The sequence below is a fragment of the Lissotriton vulgaris genome, chromosome 3_1 (genome assembly GCF_964263255.1).
Source record: "Lissotriton vulgaris chromosome 3_1, aLisVul1.2, whole genome shotgun sequence".
NCBI lineage: Eukaryota > Metazoa > Chordata > Amphibia > Caudata > Salamandridae > Lissotriton > Lissotriton vulgaris.
In genome coordinates, this window is record NC_141689.1 from 1,667,276,678 (window position 1) to 1,667,304,330 (window position 27,653).

The following is a 27,653-nucleotide window of genomic DNA, read 5'->3' on the forward strand; positions in this document are numbered from 1 at the left end:
GGACTAGAATTTAATTTTTTTAATGAAAGTTTTAAATATATTTTAAATAAGAAGTGTTTTTGGAACATTTAGTGTTCTCAGTAATGGTGGCACTCCAAATAAAATGTTCTTAGCCCAATGTTTGTTGTACTGGAGTTACAGTAGTAAATTCACCCGCCCCAAATAAAAATTATAATCATGTTCTCCTATTTCTTTGGACTGGAGATAAATAGTAAGTATGCCTCCCTGCAATTATATGACTTCACCCTATTTCTTGGGCTTGAGTTAGAATAGAAATATGACCCCACACCCCAGTGAAACTCACTTTCCCCAATTTTTACTGGATATAGAATGGTTAGTAAGCCTCCCATGCCACCCAATTATATACATTTTCCCAATGTTAGTTGAACTTAAGTGAGAATAATGAATGCCTGCTTAAATATATGCACTTTATCTAATCTCAATTGGAGTTAGAATAGTAAATCTGCCAATAGACACACTTTCTCCAATTATAGTTGTAGTGGAGTTATTTTGGTCATTATTTTTAGTATATTTTTCCAAATAAGTTTTTATTGTGTTACTTTACAGTATGTGTATAGGTATGTATGCGAATGTATTGAAAATAAGTTATTTAAAAAGTTTTACATTTTTGTTATTCTAAAAATATATTTGTATAGTAGAAAATAAAAGATAAATGTATTTTTTAAGATATTTACTTTTATTTTTAAATACAGGTTTACAAAATTGTTCTTTTCATAATCTGTGTTTTTTTACTTTACACATTTGGTAATTTACGAAAAGCTATCGTTTTTTAATATTATACTTTTATATTATAATTGTTTTTTTTAAGAATAGTCACTAAATACATTAATGATAAAAAATTGTTAAATACATTTTTTTTAGAAAATTGCCATTTATTTTTTAAATGATCATTCTTTTTCATTAAATAATCCTAATGCTATATTTTAAAATGATATTAGTAAAAAAAATCCTCAATAATTTGTTTTTTTATATTTTTATTTCTAATGTTAAAATTAACATTATAGTAATCTATATTTCTGTAGATGTTTTTAAGATTAAGATTCGTAGGACGATATTTTGGAATCTAAAATGTTGCTATTTTCATCATTAATTTAGAGTTCACAATATTTTGGTAGCCAATATTTTGACCTCTAAATTTTGAAGTGTCAATATTTTTGTTTCCCATACTCATTACTAAACCCATGCTTCCTAATAAATCTATGTTAATTTTGTGGATAACTTAATGTGGAAATTATGATAACATGTTTACACGCATTCCATCCAAAACTAAGTTATTTTCCCATTTGGCGCACTAAGTACACCAGGTATGCCCAGAAGTAGGTCCCAGGCTCACCGTGCCACTGGAATCAAGCTGTAACTGGCTGAAGATCCCTAACTTGAGTCAAACCATTCCTGGGATGCTTGTGTTCTGTTTCAGGGAGGACAGGGGCTGTAATATTCCAATGAGGAGCAGGCTCAAGACTGATTCACATGTGGGTGAGTCCAAACTGAGATGGCATGGTGAGCAAATTAATGTGTTGGACTGCTACCCGAGCTATTGCCAGAGTTGCCAGCAGCCTCCCATCACCTTTTGTTTGTTTTACACTCACCAGCCACTTCTACAGCAGCTTGTTAACACTATAGTTGTAGCACTTTCAGTGCTGCTTTTGCCAAGGAGAACCTAAGCATATGTATATGGGGACAAGACCCAGAGAAAATTCTATGATTAGCAGAACTATAACTGCAGAAATAAAGCATTGATTTATTGAATAGTACCATGAGCTTGACTTTTAGCGGGAAGTAAATGTTTATTTTCTGTATCAGACCCTTTGCACATGATGAGGTTTACAACACCATGTGTGGAGACGGATATTAAAAGGGCCAATGCTAAATGTGATTCCGAAGCTTTTCCAAATAGTTATGAATTTGCCATTTGTCACATACTTCACCCTTTGGTACATAATTTACATATCTAAAAGAATGATTTGACCTCAAGCGAACTACAAATTGTCAAAACTGCTGCAAAGGTTACTACTCCGCACCTGACAAACAGCAAAAGTGAACTGGTCAGCTTTCAGCTTTTAATAGCTGCCTTACAACATTTAAAGTGGTGATAATTTCACACAAAAAAAGTTAAAATCTCCAAATGTTGCGCCCGGAGAAGGATATTTAGGGCATGGTTATGAATGGGCCCTGTTGATCACCCCCAATAAAATCTTACATCAAGATGTTTGGAATTTATTGAATGTGATAATTATCCCTAATTTCATTTTTTTTCTTTTTTAGAATAACATGCACGTTTTGGTGCTCAGCACACCAAAATGCATACCTTGATAAACGCCAGACCTTTTCCTTGCCAAATTCCAGCAGTTTGACCTGTTGAAATTTAATCAAGGGTGTAAACTTTATCACTCTTGGTAAGTACCAGGTGCGATTAACTTTGCATCACTTTAAACTGCGATTGCTGCACATGCATGTATTTGTGCAGCAATTGTAATTCAACTGGGCACGTGTAATAAGGCCCTTAGATGTAGCTGCAAAATGGTGTCAAGAATGAATCCTTCTTAGTCATGAATTTTCTTTATTTCACTAATCACACAGGTTCGTTTTGGCACTATTTTCAGAGTTGTAGACACTTCAAGAGTGCATTCTGAATTATCAAGAGTGCAATCTGAGTTTACAAGTATCCCAAACGTCTTGAATAGTAAAGTGTCTCCTTCTGATAGCAACATTTATCCCAAATATGAAGATACAATATTGTCCTGCGAGGCTATTTCTTAAGGGAAGAAGATGGACTATTGAGTGAACATAGGCTAAATTCGAAACTGAAGACCTGCTTTTTAATAACTGGGATGTTTCAAGTGGATGAGGCATATGTTTATTACATGAAGTGCATACATATAGGACTTTCTCTGTAGAGCACTACATGCTCATTTTATAAATGTCTTTTACTCTGGAAAGCAGAAAGTACTTAGGTAAAAAAAAGTGTTCCTGTCTGTTCATGCAAGACAGTATTATTAATTGTTGGAGAATATATTTAGAATTAAATCTGCAGCATTTATGTAGATTTCTTTTTAAGTTTAGAGCTTTGGAACCCTTTTTGTATGAGTGAGCTAAACAAACTAATAGCAAATAATGTGTTGCATCATTAGCCTTTAATTGGATGACACCTTGTAATTTGCCTTCCCCTGCTAAATACTTTAGTCAGGTTTTGGACATGGGGTGGTCCTGCTACATAGCTCCAGTGGATGAGGCCGCAGCTGGAACTGAAATAAGCTTCCTGTGGTGTGCCAGTACCCTAGATTCAAATCTAAAAAAAGTGAATGTGTCAAATACTGTGATTCAGTTAGAGTTTGCTACACCTAAGAAGCACAGCCTCACTCGGGCCTGGCTCCTTTGGCAGTTCCATATTTTCAAATAAAGCCTCTCTTTTAGGATCAGGATACATTTTCATTTAACACTAGACCTACTGTGGTAATTATTTTTATAGTGAGGGTTCTGAAAAGGTATTTGCAATTAATCATATGGAGATTTTTTTAGTGTGTAGAGAACAATATATATGTATTTGCTCTTTGTTACAGACGATGCAAAGTTGTGAAGTCCAGACAACCACCATGATAAGGACTGTTCACACGATCTCTTGTACTAATAATGGAATTAGACCTCTGCAATGTAGTGATCAATGAGCGAATGTGTGATAATTCGTAATTTCTCTTAATAACACTATATTGGTCCATATGCATTTTCATTGCTGTACCATAAATATGTATATATAATATGCAAAACAGTGTCATTGTCTGTCAACACACACATTAACCAGCCTAGATCAACCCAAGCAATACCATAGAATTGATTAAATAAAAAAATAGGAAAGCAACATGTACTTTATGAAAATTAGATATTTTATTTATATTGTTCAACAAGAACATAATTATGTCTTCCTTACAGAAAATACATACTAGAATAAACTCTGTGAAATATACAAAAAAATACACAACTTCCGTGAAATCTTGCTTTGTAATAAATAAAGGTTAACACGTGTGTGGCTGGTGGGCATAATGATGCTTGTCAGCTGGGGGTTTGAGCTTTTTTTCACTCCAATTGTATTCTTTTTCTAAAAAGAGAGTGTCTTTTCCCGTGAAAGGTCGCGATTAATAATGTATGAAGCCAACCTCCTTCTCGACTTTTCCTGTGTTTCCTGCACGTTTTTTCGTTTGGCTGGAGGTTGGGCATATATTTCCACTGTCATATTCAGGCCTCACAAAGCCTACAAATTATACAATGACTCCTAACCTGGCCCTGCAGCAAAGCAACGTTTCCACCCTCCTATAAATCATATAAGACAGATGGCAAAATGGCGAAAACCGGGATAAAAGAGCACGATACAAAAGGCATTGTGACGGAGTCTACTAAAGAGAACAAAGTGCACATCAGAGGGTAAAAAACTTGGATTTGACAGATAAAATTCCCATAGCCTCCAGTCAAGAGTGGGAATAAAGCAGATGCCTCGCATGTGAAGTCTGTGGAGAATGACATTGTTCGTCTGACAGAATGCAGATGCTGTCGTTACAGTCCTGTCCGTCAGACATTAACATATCTGTGGGAGGCTGAATGATGAAGTGGGGGCTCACAGCAACGCCTTCACCCTCAAAAGTTGGGTGGCCAGGTACATGCACACGCAAAAAGCATACATTTCCATTTTTGTGCGTAGAAAAATAAATACAAAATACAATATTACAGTTCGTTTTGTGTATGGGGGCTGAAAAAATAAATACAACGTATACAACGTATTAAAATTTGTACTGGGTCTGAAAATTGAAATAACAAAAATAAATAAAATATACAGTGTAACACTTCGTATTGGTTAGAGAATGAGGAACCTGTGCACGGTGTATATCTCAAGATTTCTTAACAAATATTTTGGAGAAAAAAAATCAACTGCAGCAATACAAAGTATCCCTAAGAGCAAAAGTGAAAGAACAAATACACACTGATTAAATCGTGACCCCATTTCAACCCACCCATAAAAAGGCGGCACGTTTCAATAACTCATTTTTAGTACTTGGCTGGAGTTGGCAACAAAGGGAACTTTTTGGATGTTATCGCTGTAAGTTAATGGCAATGAGCGAAACAGCTAGAGTGTTATGGGCTAATTCAACATGTGTCAACTCGCCTACTCAAAAAGGTTTCATCTACAGCATATAATATTTGTGAACGAATCTAGGCAGGACCCCGGTACAGAGGTGCACCTCAAAGTAAGGCGAGTGCTCCTGGGGAAATGTCACCTAGCCGCAAAATTCGAGCGGCACCTTTGAAAACCTGAGATTTCCCAGCCATGATATCAACCAAAGGCTGGCTGGACTACTGGCAGGTGGGGATACTCCATGGCAGTCAGTTGGCCCTGAAAGCCCTCTATGGCAGTCGGTTTTACTACATTAGTAGAAGCCTGAGAGGGCTGTGGCGAGTGCTGTGACATGGAAACGCCAGCCTGGCATAAAAGTTCTGCTGGCATTGAATCAATATTGTAGGGGGCCATGAAAATGGCAGTCATGTTTCCGAAACTTGCGAGCCCCAGCCCATTGAAGGCAGTCTCTAGAGTCGTGCAGCCAAGCCCGCGGCCTGGTGTCTTTCTGGTGGTCAGTGCTGCCCCTCAGCGGGCGCTCTCTCCCAGCAGCCCGCCCGCGGCCAGGTAGTAGGCCGGGGTGGCGTGCTCCACGGGCGGGCTGGCCTGGGCCTGCTGCCAGCAGTCCATGTCTGAGGCCGGGCTCGCCGGGGAATATGCGCAGGACGAGGCGGGGGAGGAGCTGGCGCAGCTCCAGGCCTGGGCCGGGGCGCGCTCGAGCAGCGCCGCCATGTCGTGCAGCAGGCTGCCCCCGGCGCCGGGGCCCTGCAGGTCGGCCAGGCGCAGGGTCTCGGACAGCGCCCAGATGTAGTTGTGCGCGAAGCGCAGGGTCTCTATCTTGGTGAGGCGGGTGTCGGGTGCCGCCTCGGGGTTGGCGGGCAGCACCCCGCGCAGGGTGTCCAGCGCCGAGTTCAGGTTGTGCATGCGGTTCCGCTCCCGGTTGTTGGCTTTCAGGCGTCGGGTCTTGCGCACCTTCTGCACGAATTCCCCGCTCCGAGGTGCTCCCCCCTCCTCCTGCGCGGGCCGCCCGGCACGGCGTCGCCGCCTGTTTGTCGGGGCCTGCGGGTCGAGCCCCGTGAGTCGCGGTGCCTCCTCTTCGCTGCCCGAGCTGCTGCCGCCGGAGAGGCTGCAGGAGCCGGCCGGGGAGTAGCCGGCGCTGTAGTGGATGCTGCTGCCGGAGATGCTGTAGTTGCCGCTGTCTGGACTGCAGGTGGCGCTGGTGTAGCCCAGGCAGTCCGGCCGCAGCTCCTCCGCGCTGTACTCTGCCTTCATCAGCATCCTGTGGGGCACAAGAAAAGGACACGTTAATGTCTGCACAGTACCAGCTTTCTTAACACATTCACACTTCTGTTCACCCATGGTGAGCCCAGTCCACAAAACAGGATCCAAGAGGGTATTGTTTGTTTTTTAATACGTCTAAGGAAAAGTACAGCCCCCGCTCATGCCAGAACCTCTACGAATCACAGAGGAACGCAGACCTCAGCGAACAGACTGGCACTCGGTCCCCTTACTGCAGCATTGGCATACTGCAAACACTCTACAGTGCTCGGTCATACTGGACTCTCTGCGTGCGTCCTGCTAAATGTCAAACTTCGCGTGCAGTAAAGCATGCATACAAACCTTTGCATAATCATCAGTGGTATGTGCAAAGTGCAGCACTGTATCGTGTTACTCAATGCACAGTGATTGTGTGCGATGCTCATTGCACTGCTGATTGCTACTCCGTGTGCAGGGCAGACTATGCTCATGTGCGCCTCTGTATGAGAATAGATGTGGTGGACGGGATCCTATGCTGAATGCCACTTCGTGTGCATTCATATGCACTTCTGGATGTGCAATTGCTATTTCTTCGTGCAGGCTGCCTCTGTGCGTGGCCGAGTAAGAAGAGATGAGTGTGTGCTTTTGAATGTTGAGTGATGTGTAACGTGTCCCATTCTCCATTGCTGCATGTGAAACTCAACATGTATATATATTCAGTTCTTAATGTGCAGTACTTCATTTGTTGCACGAAGTGTGCAGGGCTTGGCGAAAGATGGATGTGACAAAATCCGTGACGTGCTAACCGACTTCATTTTCCAAACATGGGCATTCTGTTCTCATCTTAAAAAGCCCACCGCTAGTGCCCCCGTAGCGATTAGAGTAAACCAGATAGACCCAAGGTGGATGAGGACGCAGACCGGAAGGTTGGGTGGAATTAAAGCATGCAGGTAGGATCCTGCAGGGTTGGCGAAGGAGATCCACAGTTTATTATGGACGTGTAAAGCGAAATATTTCGTGTCAGAAAACGAGGAACAGTAGCTACCAACGGAAATGGTATTTAAGGATGATAGTCAACTTTCACTACTTGAACCGCCTTGAACCTAATATCTCGCACACGCGATTCGTCAGGTGTGCAGTTCAAAAGACTATCGGACAAAAATCAAATGTCTCCTTCGGACTTATCCAAACCTTAACATCCCTGCACAATTAGTACAAATACACATTGCACATGCCATTGCCTAAAACTCCGGCTGCTTGGCAGCACCAATTATGTCCCTGTCCTCGTGCACTGGCACGCGCTAGGTGTCATTAAATCACCACGGCTCTGCACTCACCTGGCAGTGAAGCTCGTGCTCCCGCTTTTTCCGAGTTCTTGACTGTTTCCGTGTAAGTGCAAACTCTGGGGATTGCTGGAGGTGCCCGCGTGTCCCGGCACGCGACTCCGAGCACAGCTGCTGGTGCTGATGAGAGTGATGATGGCGGTGCAGTGATGGGTGGCGCGCGCTGCTTTGCGTCTGGCACACGACCACGCTAACACCCCTTATATACCCGACTGGGGACAATCACTGCCGCATCCCCACATACCCCCTCCGGATTATTCTTTTCAATCCATTATCGCCAAGACTCGCCCCTCTCTCCCTCCCCCCTATCTCTTTTTTTTAAGCCCACCTCGCCCGCAAGTGAAGCGGGTTTTGTGTATTGTTTTTTTTCTTCTTTTTTTTAAAGGCCGACCAGCGCCGCTCTTTGTGGTGATTGGTGGGCTCGCGCTCGACTGGAGCGTGCCGCTAATTTATGAAATGAATGGTGGAGGGAGGGGGCAGCAGTCGAGGGCACCGCGGCCGTCCAATCTGCGCGCACGCTCGCGCGCCCCCCGCACCCCTCCTCCGGCCTAGCCACGCGCTCCCGAGCAACGGCCCCTTTCAACGGCTCATTAGGGGAGCCGTAGGGGCGGCTTCAAGAGCAGGCGGCCTTCCGCGCGCACAACATAAACAATGAAAGATGAGGCATCGCCTCCTGCCTGTCAGGCGGCCTTCACACTAGAGGCTAGGAGTGCGTGCGCGTGGGGGAGGCACGGGCATTATTTTAAAGCCCCCTCCACCCCAGGGTCTCTAGGGGCGGGAGCGTGGTGAGCCGCGAACGAGGAGGAAAGGAGCGTTTTTTTCCCTTTCTGGTGTAGTGACTGTCCTGGCACAACAGTTGCCACCTGCCGGTGCCCGTGGCCGGTGTTGCCAGCGCTGTCCCTACGGATTAGTCACCCGGGTGTGTGACGGAATTGCTTGGCCGGTCCCCCGAGGCTGCCCCCGCTGAGCAGCTGACGAGCTGCGTAATCCTGGGCCTTGTAGTAAAATGTGTGTGGACTTTTTCCAGCCGCTATGGGTGCCATTTGGCAAGGGTGTGCCGATTTTCCAAGTCAAACATTTTAAAACTAACGAAAAAAACCGTGCCGCTTTGTCGAATATAGAATCATAATAGAAAAGCGAAGGGCAAGGCAAACTGCCAGCGGTGTAGCTATCAGTAGTCAATAGAGTAGCGCGTGAGTCGCACCAGGCACATAGGTAGGAAGGTCTCAAGGCACCATAACTATGGCTGTTTTTAACTACGTATCCATGGGATAGAGTAGCAATCAACATGTGTTTTTATTACCCTATTAGAGGAAGTCAATTAATTAATATCTGAGGATGATAGCTTGAGGTGGGTCATTATCCCTACCCTACTTCTATTAGGACCCATAGCACACAGGGTATGCCACCTTGATCTGCAGTCAAGGCTAGATACTTCTAGAATATGATGATTTGCCACAAACGACCCCATCATTTTGGATTGGAAATAATATTTTGTGATATATTCATCCTCTAAAAAATCCAGAATACCTTTGCATCTTATGTCTTGAGGGCGAGATATATTCCTGTCCATTACAGGTAAGCCCAACTTGTACTCTTAAACCCTTTGCTTTGTCCCAGAATTCCTAAATCTTATTGTTCTTTTTCAGAGTTTAGACCCCGAGCAAGACAGAAAGAAGAATGAAGAGAAATACAGGAAGCCGTGACAAAAGCGCAAATGAAAAAGAACCTGCAAAAGTGAGTTAGAGTGACAGGAAATGTAAATTGGTGGAAGAAAGAAACACAAAGTAGAATGAAGACTGCAGCCCAAACGTTGAGCCTCTCTACTAATGTTTCGCAAATGAATCTCAAAGCCTCTGTTGACAGGTGGTGAAAGAAAGAGCATGCGGACTTAATAAACACTTTGGACTTTTTGCCTCTTACATAGGCACAACTGAGTTCAAACTTTTTCAGATGCAGTCAGGGCATAGTTTTTGAGTTCTGAAATTAGGCATATCGGAGGTATGCAGCAGTACGCGGACTTGCAGAAAATGTTTTCTAAGAGATAGCTGGTACCGGTTTTTTAATGTTGCAGTTATTGATACATCATAGTACAAAATATATATGAGCACCAATCTCAACACAATGCATTTGGAGAGCAGATGCAGAGCTGCCGAATTTGGAACTGGAGAACTGTGAAGTAATCCTTTATGCGAGTTGATTTGAAGAATCAAACGAAGCGGAAAGTATATTAAACCAGTGAGGTTTTTTTCTTGAAGAATGAACAGCAAATCACAGGAGCACGACTATTCCGGTAGAAGTCCAACTGCTGAATGCCTGTTTCAACAGTTGGATATTCTATGAAACAGACAACACGAGCGACGCACCTTCAAAGGTAAACGTACCTTGAACGACGCACCTTTAAAGGTAAACATACCTTGAAAGAGCGCACGCTGCAGAACCCAATTATACAATGCATGGAACAATTGACATGAAGAAAGGACAACATTAAATAAACTTTAAAGGAAAACAGCTCGTTACAAGAACCCGGCACGAGTCCCGGCGCATGCTCAACATCCTGCGATTCTGAGTAGATCACTAAATCTCCTCGTGCTTAAAAAAAATATGAATCTGACCTGACCTTGTGTAATGTAATCTGGTGCTCATGAGTGCTTGTTATATAAACTGGGGGAAAAAACAGTTTTCCCTCACAGCTGCCAATGGAGATTTGGATCTGTGTGTTGGATCTTGTGATTACCGTTGCACAAGAGCAGCCTCCTTATTTACTGTGAAGTTGACCTCCCTTGTAGAGGTGGAAGCACACCTTGCCACTGTAGACGTTAGTCAAAGGCACGAGGATGCGCTTCTCTGAAATCACAGATTTATTGACTTCCCCCCCTTAATATTGTTAAGATCGAGTTGTTGTGCATGCGATTTTTTATGGTCGGATGTATCTATCACATCTACCCAAGAGCCCAACTCGGCTTCCAGCTAGAACTGCAGTGCACAGGTAGTTTCTCTGTTTGTAAAGCCACAAGGATGTTTTACACCAACATTACATACTCTGACCTTCCTTTGCATAGACCCACGGGCTAGTATTGTAATAAGATGGGTAACTTGCAGAATAAGTTATGCATTTTTCAATCACAGAACAACTTTATTTTTTACGAAATGTGAACGATGGTGTAAATATTGTGAGAAATTAGGACTGCCTGTAACAATATAGGGGTTCCCTAAGGAGGAACTGTGTATTTTCTAAATCGCTGTGCACTATCCTAATTTCTAGGTTTCTCATTGGTCAGTATTATAGCCATGATTTATGGAAGATATTTTAAAAATAGTTTCGAAGGAACATTTCTTTGGACAGTAGAGAAAAGTGCCCCCACTAGTTTTATAGAGCTGCACTTGCAGCCCGGGTCCACTCCACTGGAGGGAGTCAGTGTGCCCCCTGGCGGAAGAAGGTAACTGCGCAGGCTGGAGCTCACCAGGCCCTGTGCTTGCTTGCACGTGCATAGCGTGAAGCGAGCACGTCGCTCTGAATCAGGCACATTCCACATGCACGATAACCCCTCCAATGAGCGACACTTGATATAATAACACAGCACCCTTTTTTCACAGTTAGAAGGTCGACAACTCTGGCCGTTACTCCACGTCCTCTCCTCCTTGAAAGCGGCACCTCTTCACAGATTTTAGCAACACTATGTCATTATTAAATTATTGTTTTTATTTTTATCATCGCTATTACGTGTTTGGCTTTTGTTGTTGCCTAAACAGTAGTTTTAAAACTCATAATAGAAGAGATCGATGCCGTGCATTTTAATAATGCTCACAGGAGAGGGCTTCGTGAAACACAAGAGAGAGCAAATAAAAAGGGCAATCGAAGAAAATGCAGCGCAAACGGAAAACCGCAGCACCCGTAGCTTGTAGGAATCCTGGCACCAGGGGAGCTCGAGGAATAATTACTCAAAGTCCGCCAAGGATGTCCCGAAAATAACGATGGTTTCGTTTTGCTAGATATTATATGAGACTCCAGGGTAGGTGTGAAGAATAATATCGCTATTAATTTACGGTTATCAATTATAACAGTTTATTGCAGATCGCACTTGTTAGTGTCACTGTAAACATTATTAGCTGTTTTTATCTGCAATACGTTTGCTGGTATGTTATGTTTTCTAATATCGGTATTATTGCCAGTGCTATTTTTGGAAATATTGGTGGTGTTATCATAATATGCTTGTTGCATGACGTTACCGTTAGCTGGGCACAGAATAACACGTTTCATACAACAGCCGCTTGATGCAGGAAGTCGCCCACCTGTTTGGATCCGTGCCGGGGCCCGCCTCTGCTTTGGCTCACGTAGTCCTTTGGTTATAAGATGCCACCACCTTGGCACAGAATATGTAATAGCACACCCCGCAGAAAATGACAGCACCCTGTGCATATGCTTGAGCTGACAATCAAACTCGCGCTCAGAAATGGCCGAAATGTGACGCAGCGCTTTAAAAAATTCCCAAAATTACCCGCAACATTGAAACCTCTTCTTGAGGAAAAAGTGTATGATTTGCATACATTTGGCGCACATAACAGTAGCTCGTCGATATTCTTGTCTACGAGGGTGCATTAGCAGGACAGCGCAGCGTGAGACCTCCGAGAGAAGGGTTGTCTTCTGCCTGAACTTCTTAATACTTAAGTGTTCTTAATACTTAAGTGTCCCCATTACTGAGTGCGCCTCAGCAGCCCTCTCTACAGAGAAGCTGCCACCTGTGTTGATTAGCCTTCAGCAGATATGTCCATATTACACATATTTTTAAGACATTTGTTTAGCGGCGTATTCCTATTAGTAAAGCTTTGCGGCGTTGTTCTAGCCTTCACCTCCACCATGCTGTCTTTATAGAATGTAATTTCAGCAACCACCTTAAACGTTTTATCTCCGATTCAGAGAAAAAATGCATACAAGTAAATTTCCTCACTCGCTCGAACGTGCCTTTAGGCTTTATTTGGAATCCATAACACTTTCCAAAAATATGTCTGGGGAGCTGAATCAGTTGCAGGTTTCCGGCCATACTCCCTGGAAAGTCATGTGACTTTTGAGTGGTATTGAACAATGTAATGAGTTTTATTAATCACGACGATACAGTTAATTCATCTTTTACATGATAAAAACAATGGGTTAAATAAACAACAAGGTAAAACGAGTAGACAGAAACCATGTACATAGTCAAAGGGGACCTTTTGAAAATCTTTTTGATCAAGTCTCCACTAATTGTTCTAAAAGATTGAGAGTACTGGTCTTGAAGGTACCGAAGGGTCAGTTGATGATGAGTACTGTGCCAGCTGTTTTCTTGTTGAAGTAAACTCCACCAGCTCAAGCCCCATTGTAAACGGGCTGAGCGGAATTGGAGAAAGTTATACCTCGAGTAAGATAGAGCTCTTTTTAAACAGGCTCTAGCGACCTACAAAGCCAAGATTAAACAGGCCAAGGCTAGTTTCCTAGAGGAATCACTTCTGCTAGCGGAGAATAAGTCCCAGACTTTATTTAAAATTTTGAAAAATTTGGCATCTCCCGCTAGTCCCGTCAATAACATTCCCGCCACCCACGCCTTATGTGACTCACTGGCCTTGGCCTTTGAGGACAAGATCACAACAATCCTGAATAATCTTGCCACATCGCCAGGCTCCATCGCCCACACCTGGGACCACTCTACCTCTATGCCCGCTTCTGTGATAGATGCCAGCTCTGCGCAATTGAACAGTTTCCCCTCGCCGTCCTTTGAAGATTTCTGTGCACTGGCAGATGGGGTATACTCGGGCTCGCCTCTAGACCCCCTTCCACCTAAATTCTGGAAACTTTTCCAGGAAGAGCTCTTCCCGACGCTCTTCTCCATCTGCTGTCAGTCCCTTGAGTCGGCAGGGGGTTCGTGACTGCTGGAAGCTGGCAGTGGTATCCCCCCTCCTGAAAAAGGACACCTTGGACCCCACTTGTCCAGCAAACTATAGACCCATTTCGTTGCTCCCATTCCCAATTAAAATCCTGGAGAAACTGGTGACTAAACATCTTTCCAGTTTTATGGAGAGCAACGCATGCCTGGACGTGGCCCAGTTTGGTTTCAGACCTGCCCATGGGACGGAGTCTGCATTGGTGACAGTGCTAGATGACCTGCGGAAGCGTGCCGACCAAGGTCGAGCCGCTTTTCTAGTATTACTCGACATATCGTCCGCGTTCGACACGGTCAGCCACACGATCCTGATTAGGAGATTGGAGGAAATAGGGGTATCGGGACTGGCTCTGGACTGGCTGATGTCCTATCTCGACAACCCACACCAAATGGTTGCCCTGCCGCCCTTTAAATCTAACCCCAGAAAGGTGGGGCAGGGAGTACCCCAGGGATCGGCCATCAGCCCGATCCTGTTCAATCTTTACCTCCGTCCCCTGATCCAGTTGATAAAATCTTATGGCATAGCAGTCACCAACTATGCTGATGACACCCAACTTGTCTTTGCGTTTGAGGGCAAGGAGGCAGTGTCGCAAGAGACTTTCCATCAGTGCATGTCCACGACGGCGGAATGGTTGAGTCGTAATTCTTTGCAATTCAACGGCTCCAAAACGGAGGTGTTGCATTGTTCCATGGACCAATCCCCTAGGCCTCTGCCATCGAATTTCTGGCCTCCAACCTTCCAGGACACCAGTATGCCGGCCCAATCAGTCAGAAACTTGGGGGTGATGTTTGACTCCAGTCTGCAGCTAGATATGTCGGTAAATAAAACAGTGGCCACCTGTATGGCACTTCTGCGAATGTTGCGGAAAATATTACCAATGCTCCCAGTACAATCTAGGACAGAAGTAGTGAGAAGTATCATCCTAAGTAGACTTGACTACTGTAACTCACTACTTCTAGGGGCACCAAAGACCCTGGTGGCAAAATTGCAACGTGTGCAAAATCTTGCCGCCAAGCTGGCTCTCTCGCGTAGTCGTTTTGACTCTTCAACAAAAGCACGTAGGGAGCTCCATTGGCTTCCAATCCCTCAGAGGAGTGAGTTTAAAGCCCTCTGCTTGGTACATAAGGCCCTTCATGGACAGGGTCCCTCTTCCTTGCAAAACCTGTTTTCCTGGTATGTACCTTCTAGACCTCTCCGCTCGGCCTCAGCATGTATGGTGACAGTTCCCAAGATTCTGAGGATTCGGTTGGGAGGCCAATCCTTTAGATTCACAGCGGCAAAATTGTGGAACTCTATACCATTTGGCTTACGCCGCACCAATGATTTTATTTCTTTTAAGAAGGCTCTGAAAACGTACCTGTTTCCCAAAACCTGTTAAAGCCCCTCTCTGCAAGCCATGCAACTGTCTAAACACTGTGTATGTATCATCTAAGTCTAAGAGCCAGGATACCCGAAGGGTGACAGTCATTGCGCTATATAAAAGCACCAATACATACATACATACATACATTGTGAGTTGTTCAGAAATAGGCTTAACTTCCCCGGGAGGGCTAATGACCTGTAGGCTAACATTGAGATCAGCTTAGCTTTGATTGCCACCAGGGCTGCTTCCCAGATTGGTGTGGGGATTGTACTAAATTTTACCCTCACGCACTACTAAGGCACTACTACTGTACTGTATATATATATATATATATATATATCCGTTCCAACTCCTACTCTCAGCCAAAGTGCAGAGTCCTCAACGTAGGTACAAACCACAAACACTGCGACAAGTTAGTTCAAGGGTGGTTTATTGCTCTTTAGTCCCCATCCCCATCTTCAATAAAATACTTTGAAATCGGGAAAAGCAGTAATGAAGGAAGCCAAGCAAGGTTTTAGTATGTTTAGGTGGAGTTTGGGGGAATGCGATCTTGAAGTCATACTCCTAAATATTTGTAGCTGGAATTTTTTTCCACCAATTTGCCTCCCAGATATCATTGTCCCCTTTTGTGTCCACCTCCGAAAATTACAATTTTCTGTTCTTTCTAAATTCACTGTCATGTGGTTTTGTGTACAGTAAAGGGCCAGCGCATTCAGCAAATTTTGCAGGCCACTTAGAGTTAAGTTCATCAATACTATGTTGTTGTAAAGATGAAATAATGAATAGGAAACGTTGCACTTAAATAATTAAGTGTTTATTTGTAAAGTCAGGTTCTGATACAGCAGCCCACAACAGACAGCTGCAGAGTCTTTGTCGTAACTGCCTAGAAAACAGTTGAAGGCAATAACGACGAAGGCATGACAGCGAGAGGGCATTTAAGCAATAACAGAGCGCGCAGACATGCTCGAGATATATTTAAAGGTAAACGCGCAAGTGACAAGTTGCTCTTAAAGAGAAAGAGCAACTTGCAACCTTAACACCATCCCCTTTATTAAACAAATAAAAGAACAAGTGATAATTAACATTCTAAATAAAAATATAAATAACACTTGAAAGATTAAACAATGCAATATAACAAATAAAATGTCTAACACATAATAAAAGTGTTTACATCAAATAAAAATCCTTGAATTTCTCAGGAACAGAAACATTGCGATGTGGTCTTTGAGAAACCATAGGTGAAGAGCGAATATCAGAAGAAGATTGCATAGCCAGTGGAGAATTGCAACATGTAGATGAACTTGGAATTACAGCAGGAGAACAATCGTTTGACATTGAATCTGTACATGAATCAGAGTTACTGTCAACATTAGTCAAAGATGAACTGTCAACACAGAAATCCATACCAGAGTTTGACCCATCTAAGTCAGAATCATAAAAACAACTCTTTTTGGTAGAAATGATCTTTAATGCTTGATCATTGGTAATTTTGACCAAACACCTCCTATTCCACCACCCCCTTCCTTTTAATAAAGCGGCAGTTTTAGATACTCGTATGAACTTAACTGGCAAAGTGAATTTAGACTCCCCTTTCTTAACTCTGCTGGGCTTTTTAATTAAAACCCAATCCCCAACAGAAAGCAAAATGCCCTTAGCATTTCTAGAATCATGATGATACAAAGAAACAACATTGTGTCTAGACTTAACAACCTCCTTGATCTTTAGCAAATCATTTCCATGGGAAACATTGTTAATATGCGCGTATCAAGAGAGAGAGAGAGGACTAGAAAGCTAGTCCGAGTCCCCGTAGTTTATATGTGTTATCAAAAGAGACTAGCTTAAATATGACCAATATTGTTAGGACTAATGATTAGATTTGTCATGAAGCCCTCACCCACCAACCTGGTTGGTGGAATGCTTCATCATAGGGCCCACCCAGTGACACCTAATGTGTCCCGGGTGTGCTGCGATGCCTGATTACAGCGGAGCTGGTATTTTACTGAGAGTGCTGTGTGAGGTGTAAAGTGAAGTGTGAGTTAAAACGGCTTGGCGAGGGTCCCAGTACCCGAGGGTAAATTAAATTTTAATAACTGGGCCCCCGTCAGCGGTAAAAATTTTAATAAGGTCCTGAGGAAAGCCAGATCTAGTTTAAGGTACTGGCTGAAACATGTCGACCAACTGATGGATGTAGGAGGTAGTAACGCGCCTCCCCTAAACATCCCCAAGCCTTATTTTAACCGCTGATGGGGGCCAGTTATTAAAATTTTAATGTACCCGCTTTGCCTACTTTAAAAGAACATTGACCGATTTTTTTGTGATTTGTTTGGTTTATATGTTATGTGTATATATATGTATTTATTATATATGTATTTTGTAAGATTAACATTTGGATGATGAACTAAAAAAATGAAAAAATCTAAAAATGTCCATAAAAGCAATTTGAAACAAAATAATAAGATAAAATAAAAATGCTTTTTACATACAACTAAACTCTGTTCATATGTATGATCTTGTAGTCGCAACTGTTTTCTGAGACAGAAGGAGAGTTTTGGCAGTAATCAATTGAGTGGTTTGCTATAGGTTCTTTCTTTTCCAATGTCAATTTTTTCCCTACGTATAGCAAACTAAGTATTTGTAGGGGTCCCCTGTTTTCCAAAGTATACCCCAGAGATACCTTTCAGAATGGTATTCATAAATTTCTGAAACACGCTTGCCGGAGAGGCAAGACCAAATGGCATGCGTAAGTACTTGAAAGCACCAAAAGGTGTGATAAAAGTCGTAAGGTCTTGACTCTCTGCGGCAAGCAGTATCTGGTGGTACACTGATCTAAGATCCAGTAAAGAAAATACTTTTGCACCTCCCAAATTTGCCAACAAATCGTGCACCTTGGGTAGGGGGTGGCAGTCAACAATGATTTTTTTATTAAGGGTGCGAAGATCCACACATAGGGCTCCATTACGATGTCGAGCGGATCGCCACCGCCATGGTGGCGGTGGCGATCCGCCCGACAGAAATGCCCGCGCACCACCCTTTTCCCCCCGCCACATTACAATGGCGGGGGGACCGCAACGTATGGAAACACCGCCCGCCACTTTTCTGCCCCGGTCGCATTGCGGCTGGGGCGGAAAATGATTAATATGGTGGCGGTGTCTATGAGACACCGCCAGCCATATTACAATGTCACGAGTGCAATGCCTTTCCGCGGCAGCAATGCCACCACGGAAAGGCAGGTGGTGTTCACTCTGAGGGCCCCCTGTGGGCCCCCGGAGTGAAGGCCAAAGGGGGGTGGCACACAGGGGGGTACTGTGGTACCCCCCTGCATTTACATAATCAAAGCGGCAGGCACTGCGCGGTGCCTGCCGCTTTGATTATGTAAATGATGCAAAGCATTTTTAGTATTGTGGCGGGCGGAGCACAGAGCTCCGCCCGCCACAATGCTATTAATACAGGATGCGCCCGCCACTATGGCGGGCACATCCTAATGGTGCATGTGGGACCTCCGCCCTTAGGGCGCGCGATCCCGATTTCCGATAGCCCGCCCGCCATCCTGATGGGGCACTTAAACTGATCTCATTAGTCTTTTTTTTAACAATAACAAGTGGACTTACCCATTCCGATGAGCCTGTGGCCGTAATGAGACCCTCCTTGCAAAGTTTGTCAAGCTGGGCTTTGAGATCTTGCCTCACACTAAGAGGGATAGACCTCACTTTATGCACAACTGGAGAAGCATTCTCCTTGAGCTTGATTAAATGTTCAAACTTTTTTATGTTACCAATTTTGTCACAAGAAATGTTGTCAAATTTCTTAACATTACTAACATTAGTTTCCATGTCACTTTCAACAAAATTAATGGACTGTTCTGCAAGCCTAATGGGATTGTCAGAACCAGGAAAAAGAGAAATGCCCAGTCTAGCTAAGTCCTTCCATCCAATTATGTTCTTACCTTTGACAGCTACATATATTTTCGTAGTTATTTTCCTACCCAAACATGAAAGGACATCAATGAAATAACCAGACATATCAATGTTGTGATCCCCAAATGCTTTAGGGTGAACATCAGCTTGAGATAGTTGCCTATCTCTCCAATTCTCCATAAACAACCAGTCAGGAATGATTGTAATTGGCGCACCCGAGTCAGCCATCATGTCAAGAAGGACATCAGATACCATTGCTTGGCAATAAGGCCCTTTGATTGATACCTCTTCCAAATTGTCATCTGATAATGCTAAAAACATTTTGTCAAAATCTTGTGCACGTGTTAGGTGTGACTTCAATAGAACTAACCCTCACAGTATTTTTAACAGATTTACACACAGACATAAAATGACCTAATTTGCCACATTTCGTACACCTCTTGAATGAATCTGGGCAACTGGGATTGTTCCCCAAATGATTGCGAGAACCACACCTGAAACAGAAATTGTTAGGTTTCTTAAAGGGAATTCTGTTAAATCTGCCCCCAGTATCAATGGCTGAAACTTGAAGATCCTCATTGGATACTACAGCTACTGACGAGCTTGGGGAAGAAAAATCATTAGCAATAACCTTTGAAGAAACTATTGATCTTTCTATCCCCTTAGCTATTTCAATGGTTTCACTCAATGTTGGGTTCATACAACCTAACAATCTCTCCTGAATTGTTTTTTAAACAAATTGATCCCTCAAACATGTGTCCAACACCGCCCCAAAATCACACGTAGATGCCAAATGTCTTAAAACAGAAATATAATCTTCTACAGATTCATTCATCTATTTTCTGCTTCCTCTTCATGAAATTGAAGTGTTCCAAAAATATACTGGGTTCTTCTGTAAACTTTCTGAATAAACATTCCATCCTTCTTGAGCGCCTGCAGGGGCTTGAATTTGCGGTAAATTATTGAAAACTTTTTGTCCCTCAAATCCCAAATGGCCATACAACAATGCACATTTCCTTTTTGCATCAAACTCATTATCATCATTGGCTATTAGGTAGTTCTGAAATAAATTAAGCCAATGTTTCCACGGAATTACAGGTTTACCTGGTGAAGGTAGAAAGTCAGCTATGTTTAGAAGCTGATTGTTAGAAGCCATGTAAAAATATGTGCCTTAAAACTGAATTATTACGATTCAGAAAAGAGGGTGGTGATGAACAGAGTGTCTGAATTAGTCACAGGAAATGAATGTAAATAAAATTAATTGGTGGTTGAAATGTGTCTGGCACAGAGAAGGTAGGCAAGTCATAGTCGAAATGTACTATTAAATTATCCAAAATAGGATTTTAGCCTTGTCTCAGTAGTTTATTCCTCTTAAATAAGCAATAAAGTAGACAAATGAGGAAATGGTGTACCTGTCACCGAAGAACAGGCAAATCTTACCAATTAAACGTCCTTACGTCAAGACCGGGACTGAATTTCTGATAAACCGTCTTTTAGACGGAGAAACGACGATCCTTTGCCACGTTGCTAGGCAACAACTCCTTCCCTCCTCCGGAGTTTAAACAGACCCAAATACCTGGAAAGAGTTAACGAAACCCCTCCGGTACACGTAGGAGGAAGTCGTCACGACGTCAGGGGGTGGGTCTTAAACTTCCTTCACTTGAATTGAGCGTCCTCCGTATCAGACAAAGGCTGGAAACACTTGCAGGTAAATCCGAAAAATATTTGTCATTGGTCGGTGGGCTGAACAAATCCTCCGTCGCCAAATGTAAAGATGAAATAATGAATAGGAAACGTTGCACTTAAAGAATTAGGTGTTTATTTGTAAAGTCAGGTTCTGATACAGCAGCGCACAACCGACAACTGCAGAGTCTTCGTCGTAACTGCCTAGAAAACAGTTGAAGGCAATAACGACGAAGGCATGACAGCGAGAGGGCATTTAAGCAATAACAGAGCGCACAGACACGTTTGAGATATATTTAAAGGTAAACGTGCAAGTGACAAGTTGCTCTTAAAGAGAAAGAGCAACTTGCAACCTTAACAGTCGTCTGAGTATTATAGCGACGTCAACAATTGCTGTCCCAGTTTTGGGGGATGAGAATGCGCATCATCCAGAAATTTGCTCAGATCATAGATAAACAGATTGAACAGAAATGGGGCAAGGACACACACTTGTTTTAGACCCTGCCCATTTCTTATTGCTGGGGATAGGCCCTTGTTCCTACGCCACGGCTCACCTTTGCCCAGGTTTCAGAAAACAGAAGCTTCACAGCTCATAAGACATTTGCCGGGTTGTTCCACTTTGCCAGTTTATGCCACAGTAGATTCCTGTCCATGTTGTCAAAAGATTTTGAAAAGTCAATTAAACTTGTATAAACATCTGTTTTTTCAGAGTGTTACAAGATTGTCGGTCGTACATGACTTGGGCCAAAAACTTGTTTGGTGTCTTGGTATCAATCTTGCATCTTCTGCCCCACATTCTAGTTCGTGTGATAGTATGCCAGCAAAGATCTTTGAGCTATTGTCTAAAAGGGTGATCATTCTGTAACTGTCTGGGTTCAAGTAGGGTTTTTTTTGTATATGGGGTGGAGAATGGACCCATGCCGAGACTCTGGTATATTGTTTTTTGGAAACAGAAATTAAACAGCTGGAGAAGTTGTTTGCTCCACAGTCCTAGATTGTGCTTGTAGATCTATGCTTTCAATCCATTTGAGCCCGGGGCCGGTTTTCTCTGACCTTCTTTGTCTCGGCGCCAATTACAATTTGTGAGAAGTGGAGGCTTGGAAAATCACTATTGTCAACTATATACCATGTTATTGAATCTCCAGCGTGGCGCAGATAGCCAATATGGGCTAACCAGGCCTGTAAAGGAACGTGGTTGCCTGCAGGGAAAGTCATGCCCTGTTCTAGTTGGTTGATATTTTAATGTCTGCTAAGGGGGGAGAGTGTGGGTGTTTCTTCTTTTTGCAGGAACATTTTGGTATCCCTGACACATTCCCTTCACAGTTAATTTTCCACTTTCAGGCTATGTTTAAAGGACCCCTTCCACATCCACGGCAGTACATTGGAATTACTTTTTGGGTGTAACCCATACAGGTCATGCCTCACAGTGACAATGACAGTAACCTCACTTTCACAGGCATTGTTGCACGTAGGCTGTCCACACATGTGCATGGTATGCAAGAAATTCTTATTCTTTCAGGCAGCAATTTATTGACTCATTTCTTTTTTCTCCCCCCTTTTTCCTACTCCCTTCCCTCTTTTACATTTCTTTTCTCTCCTCATTTCCTCGCCGTTCTTTCTTTTCCCTTCCCCCTCTTCCTATGTTGTTCTTTTTTCCTTGTGACAGGCATTTCTTTCCTCAGGCATTCATTATAAATTCTGATGATGATCCCTGTCAAGCGCCGAATTCTCCACAGAGGCAGAATGCTGCTAAGTCCCAATGCCCTCTTCCCAGAACACACTGCCTAAAATGCAGCTGCTCTAGAAAGGGGGAAGGGGGTAGGGACAAAGAAGAGACACTCTGATTGATCCTGGATGCCCTCTTCTTCAGTGGAGTTTTCTTGGGTTACTCCGCTGGTTGGGTCAGGAGAAGTTCTAATCCACAAAAATGGAGACAAAACTTAGAGCAACTCTCAAACTACTCTACACATTTTCCACTAAAACACCTAATGACCCCCTACCAGGTTCTGCAAGAACATTGCCTCTCTTCTTTTTTCATTAAGTAACTTCAGCTTAAGTAGTTATTTTGTCAAGGATACCTAATGCATAGAGGAGATACAACTTATAGATTAAGCACATCTTATCCTCCCCTCTCTTCAGGTAATGAGTACCATTATCAACAAATCCTACCTATTAATTAAGTTCAATATTCTTTGTTTAGTAGTGAAAATATCCCTGACTGTGATTAGTTGGTTAATAAAGAATAGTTCTTTGTTTAGTCACTGTTTCTTGCTTGGTTCTTCGCTGAACCAACAATGTGGAATTTTGCAGAGTCCAAGCAGCTCAGCTTCAGAGGGGAGTAAACGCACAAAAAAGGATAAAGAGAGGGAAGAAAGGAAGGAAAAATCAGGAAGGGACGCAAGGAGGCAGCGGAAGGAACTGAAGCGCGAGAGTGGAGATACTTCTGCACTGAGAACGAGTTCAGGCTCCTGACTGGCGCTGAAGAGCTAGAGTTAGATTAGTCTTACTTGCATGCTGCTGAAACAAATCTTCGCTCAGAAGGTCACTCTCAACCCAAGAGAGCTTAAACTTGCCGACTCCCCTTACTATGCTTCCGACCTTGGAATCTTCTTTGAAGTTTGAAACTGACACAGGATACTAGGCTTACAAGGCTTCTAATCGGAGAGCTCACTAGAAGACAAGACTTGTCGTCCATAAATTCTGCACATGGGAGAATTATTCCTCTAGAAAACTCGGAAACCAAAAGAGATCTCTCGGGGACATAAGTTTCTGAACAGGTTCCCAAACGGACTACAAAATTATGAACGTTGCGCTCCCGAAAATAACTAATTTTACAGAGGGATTACAAAACAGACTTAAACTCACTCAGGCAAATTGAAGTGCGCAGATGGAAGCGTATTCTCGCGACTCAAGATTTCAAGTCCTGCGAGGTTTCATAACTCAACACTAATTTATTTACAATTGTAACTAACATGGCGGCTATCGTAAGACTTGCTCAACCTACCTAACAATCAACCATGTGTTGTAGCTAGAAGGTTTAACAAAGACTCTGCGCCTCTTGCTTCTTCTCCAGACAATGGTATTTATTTGATTCCTGACAGTACCCCCTCTCAACGACCGATTAATTGGTCCTGGTTTTAAAGGGTGCTGCAAATGAGAACATTTGATCAGCAAAGGGGCACAGACATTTTCGGCTGGCTCCCAAGATAGTTCTTCCGGACCATAACCCTTCCAATCCACTAGATAAAACAACCTTCATCTGGCTCTTTTGAGTCCAGAATCCCTTTTACTTCATACTTAGAATGTCCCTGTATGTTCAAAGGAGGTGGTGGTTTACCTAAACGAACATGGTGCACAGTTTTCTACAAGAGGGACACATGAAAAACCGGATGAATTCTTAGATTAGGAGGGAGTTTGAGTTTGACTGATACTGGCCCCAACACTTGTTCAATGGGGTATGGGCCCAAAAAATGAGTTTGAAACTTCCTATCACCCTTTAAACGAAGTTGACGAGAAGACAACCACACCAAATCACTCACTTGATATGTTGGGGCTAACTTTCGATGCTTATGTGCCCTCCTCTTGTAATTCTCTATAGCTGTTAACAAATTGGATTCAGCTGCTTTATGGACTGAGGATACATTCTCCAAAAGGTCTTTGACTGCTGGTACCCCAAAGTCTCCCTGAAAACTAAACGGATTTGAGTATCGTCCAAAGTTAAAGAAGAACGGGGAATACCCTGTGGAAACATTTTTGGCATTATTGTGTGCAATTTCGGCCATCCAAATTAAATCCGACCACTCACCCTCCTGTTCCAGAAGGAGCAGCCGAAGATATTGTTCTAACTCGTGATTCACTCTCTCGGTCCGACCATCTGTCTCAGGGTGATAAGTGGTCGAGTGCCTAACATCCACTCCAAAACCTTGCATGAAGGCCTTCCAAAAGTGAGATACAAACTTTGGGCCTCTGTCGGAGATCTAAACCTTTGGGACCCCATGAATCTTGGCAATGTATTCACTAAAAAGTCAGGCTACTTCTTGGGCGGACGGAACCACTTTCACCGGTACAAAATGACTAATTTCTGTGAAAGTGTCTACCACCACTAATACTGTGTCATAACCTCGACTCAAGGGAAGATCAACAATTAGATCCAAGGTGACAGTATGCCAAGGAGGATTGGTGGTGGGCAAAGGCTGTAAAAACCCCAGAGTAGCCTGCCTACTGGATTTCCCATGAGCACAAAGTTCACAAGGCTCCACATATTCCTTAATTTGGGAGTTCATACCTGGCCACTAAAAACAACGTTGGATCAGATCTAGATCTTTAACACTCCCTTATGCCCAGCTAGGGTTCGATCGTGACAGTCTCCTAAAGCACGCTCTTGGATTTCGTTAGTGGGTAGATACAGAGCACCATGATGATAGGGCAAAGAATCCAGGATTTCTCTTCCTTCCTTGTGATTCGCCCATCCAGTCATTTCCGTCTCAGTCATTTGTTTGCCTACTTGTTCTTTATAATTGGATATGGTAAGAGAACACACGATTTTTGGTTGTGGATCTACAAAATGTTCTGTTGTCTTCATCTGTATCCTAGATGAGGCATCTGCTTTGCCATTCTTGCTCCCTGGAAGATAAGTGATCACAAAATCAAAGTCTGCAAAATAAAGGGACCAGCGCAATTGACGTGGAGTCAATGTGCTTAAAGATCTTAAGAATTGAAGGTTTTTGTGATCAGTAAACACTGTTACAGTATGTCTTACCTCAAGCAAGTAGTATCTCCACTCTTTGAAGGCATCTTTCACCGCCAACAATTCCTTCTCAGCTATTGTTTAGTTAATTTCAGCCGCATTTAACTTTCTGGACGATAAGCCACTGGATGCAGCTGCCCAGTGAATTTATGCTTCTGCGACAGGACCCCTTCAATGGCTTGATCGGTGGCATCAGCTTCCACATAGAAAGGATCAGCAGGATCGGCGTGAAGCAATATTGGGGCTGAGGTGAAACTTTCCTTGAGCTAATCGAAGGCTTGTTCTGCTTCTTCACTCCAATGACATTTTACTCCCTTCTTTAGGAGTCTGGTAATTGGTATGATCTGTGAAAATCCCAAGATAAACCACACATAGAAACTGGCAAAGCCAAGGAATCTCTGCACCTCTTTCACATCCATGGAAGAAGGCCAGTCAACTACAGCTTGTACCTTTTTTGTATCCATTGAGATTCCATCTGGAGACAGAACGAATCCCAAGAACTCCATGGTCTGTACATCGAAAGTACATTTTCCCAATTTTACATAGAGTTGGTGTTGGCGAAGTCTTTATAGGACTAATGTTCTGGATGTTCTTGTGGATTCTTAGAAAAGATCAGAATATCATCCAGGTAAACCACCGCAATCTTGTCGACCAATTTTCCCATGATGTCGTTGATGTCATTGATAAAATGCTGAAAGGCCGCGGGGGCATTACACATACTGAAAGGCATAACCTGGTATTCAAATAGCCGGTATTTAGTCCTAAAGGCAGTCTTTCACTCATGGCCTGCCTTCATTCGAATAAGATGATAGGCCTCACGAAGGTCTAATTTAATGAAGATCTGGGCCTCTTTGATCTGATCTAAAAGAACTGATATCAAGGGCAAGGGATAACATTTTTTTATCGTTACCCTATTGATGGCACGGTAATCAATACACATTTTCCCAATAGGCTCTGCGTATTGGAATAACATAAACAGCAGTCTAGATGTAGGACTGAGGTCATCTAGGTCTCTACTGACTATGTTAAACTTAATTTAGGTTTGCGTCAGCTAGCTCAGAGGACACTAGAAACTTTCTTGAATGAATAGGGATGGTTGAACTTCCCTGATTCAGACGAGAAGGGGTTCAGTTTCTGACAACCGCATAAACATGACAACTTTGCTCCCTCAGAATAAGAGTGTATCTCTAGAGTTGTGTGAAAACAATAGGCAGCTATTTCACTCAGTCAACCGTGCATACTTAGTTTCACCAGAGTGCAGAGAAATAGAGAGACAGGCTTTTTCAATAAAAAGGTGTTATTTATTGAGCAGTCTTCTTTCTCATGCAAGAGAAATGAATTGCCACAATTGCAATACTCATCATGAAGTAAAGTGCGTACAGTAAAAGTAGTATTATGAAATAATACTGTTAAAGCATTGACATGGTTTCTTAGCCATACGATACTTTAAAATGGATAAAATATATCCATACATAAATACATTGACTAACGTACTCAACTGGTGCTTCTAACTAAGCCTACCCCTGTATACTGAGGTTCCGTGACAATTTGAACCCGTGTTTTCAATGTTGTCGGAAATACATAATATTGGTATCAGCGAACCGCAAATGATCCATTTAGCATATCCTGGTGTTTTCGCTATGCTACGAGCAAGAGTACTCCTGTTATGAACACATTTCTGATCTACCCACGGCATCCATCTTAGATCATGGCAGCCATTTTGTGTTTCTTGCCCTCACATACGCAATAACCTCTGATCACTTCATTTCGATTAAGGACACGTAGCCTTAGCCGGAGATTCACCTCTTTCATGACACGTGCACCTTAACCAGATCACGCTGTAGCTACATGACTCGACAAAGGCTGCCTCCTCTGCCCGAGGCCAGCCCAACTGAACTGGTTCTCGTGTCCATTGTCCCGATCATGATTAGGCGGCCGAAGCCGGTAGCCTTGCCCATTTACAACCCACAAACATCCCTTATCCCACTTTTCTATCTTCCACACCTGGCTCCGATCCTTTCTTTCTGAATCTTTATTAGGGGGAGGTAACGAAATTTACGATGAGGCGGTCCGGCTCTTGAATGCAATATTGACAAGGGATTGTGATGAACTAGTGGGAACCCCTCTTCGTAATGTTTGGCATCAGATATTATCGATGGTTCCTGTGTAACGCCAAATATTTATTGTTTTAGACACAAAGGTTTCGAGAATGTATTACATGTGAAGAATTCGCCCCCAGCTAAAAAGTAGTATATAAGAAGCAACCCTCTTTGTACAAATGGAACAGGCTCCTAGACACTGCCCATGC

At 43.0% G+C, this 27,653-nt stretch overlaps 1 protein-coding gene across 1 annotated transcript; it reads right to left on the bottom strand.

Annotated features, from left to right (window-relative positions):
* Positions 1-3,992: 3,992 nt before the first annotated feature.
* Positions 3,993-7,874, bottom strand: NEUROG2 (neurogenin 2). The gene is made up of 2 exons (XM_086963268.1): positions 7,717-7,874; positions 3,993-6,401 (listed from the first exon to the last, which is right to left on the bottom strand). The coding sequence occupies exon 2, from the start codon at positions 6,398-6,400 to the stop codon at positions 5,651-5,653; it is 750 nt and encodes a 249-aa protein (XP_086819394.1). The 5' UTR covers position 6,401; positions 7,717-7,874; the 3' UTR covers positions 3,993-5,650.
* Between the last annotated feature and the right edge of the window lie 19,779 nt (positions 7,875-27,653).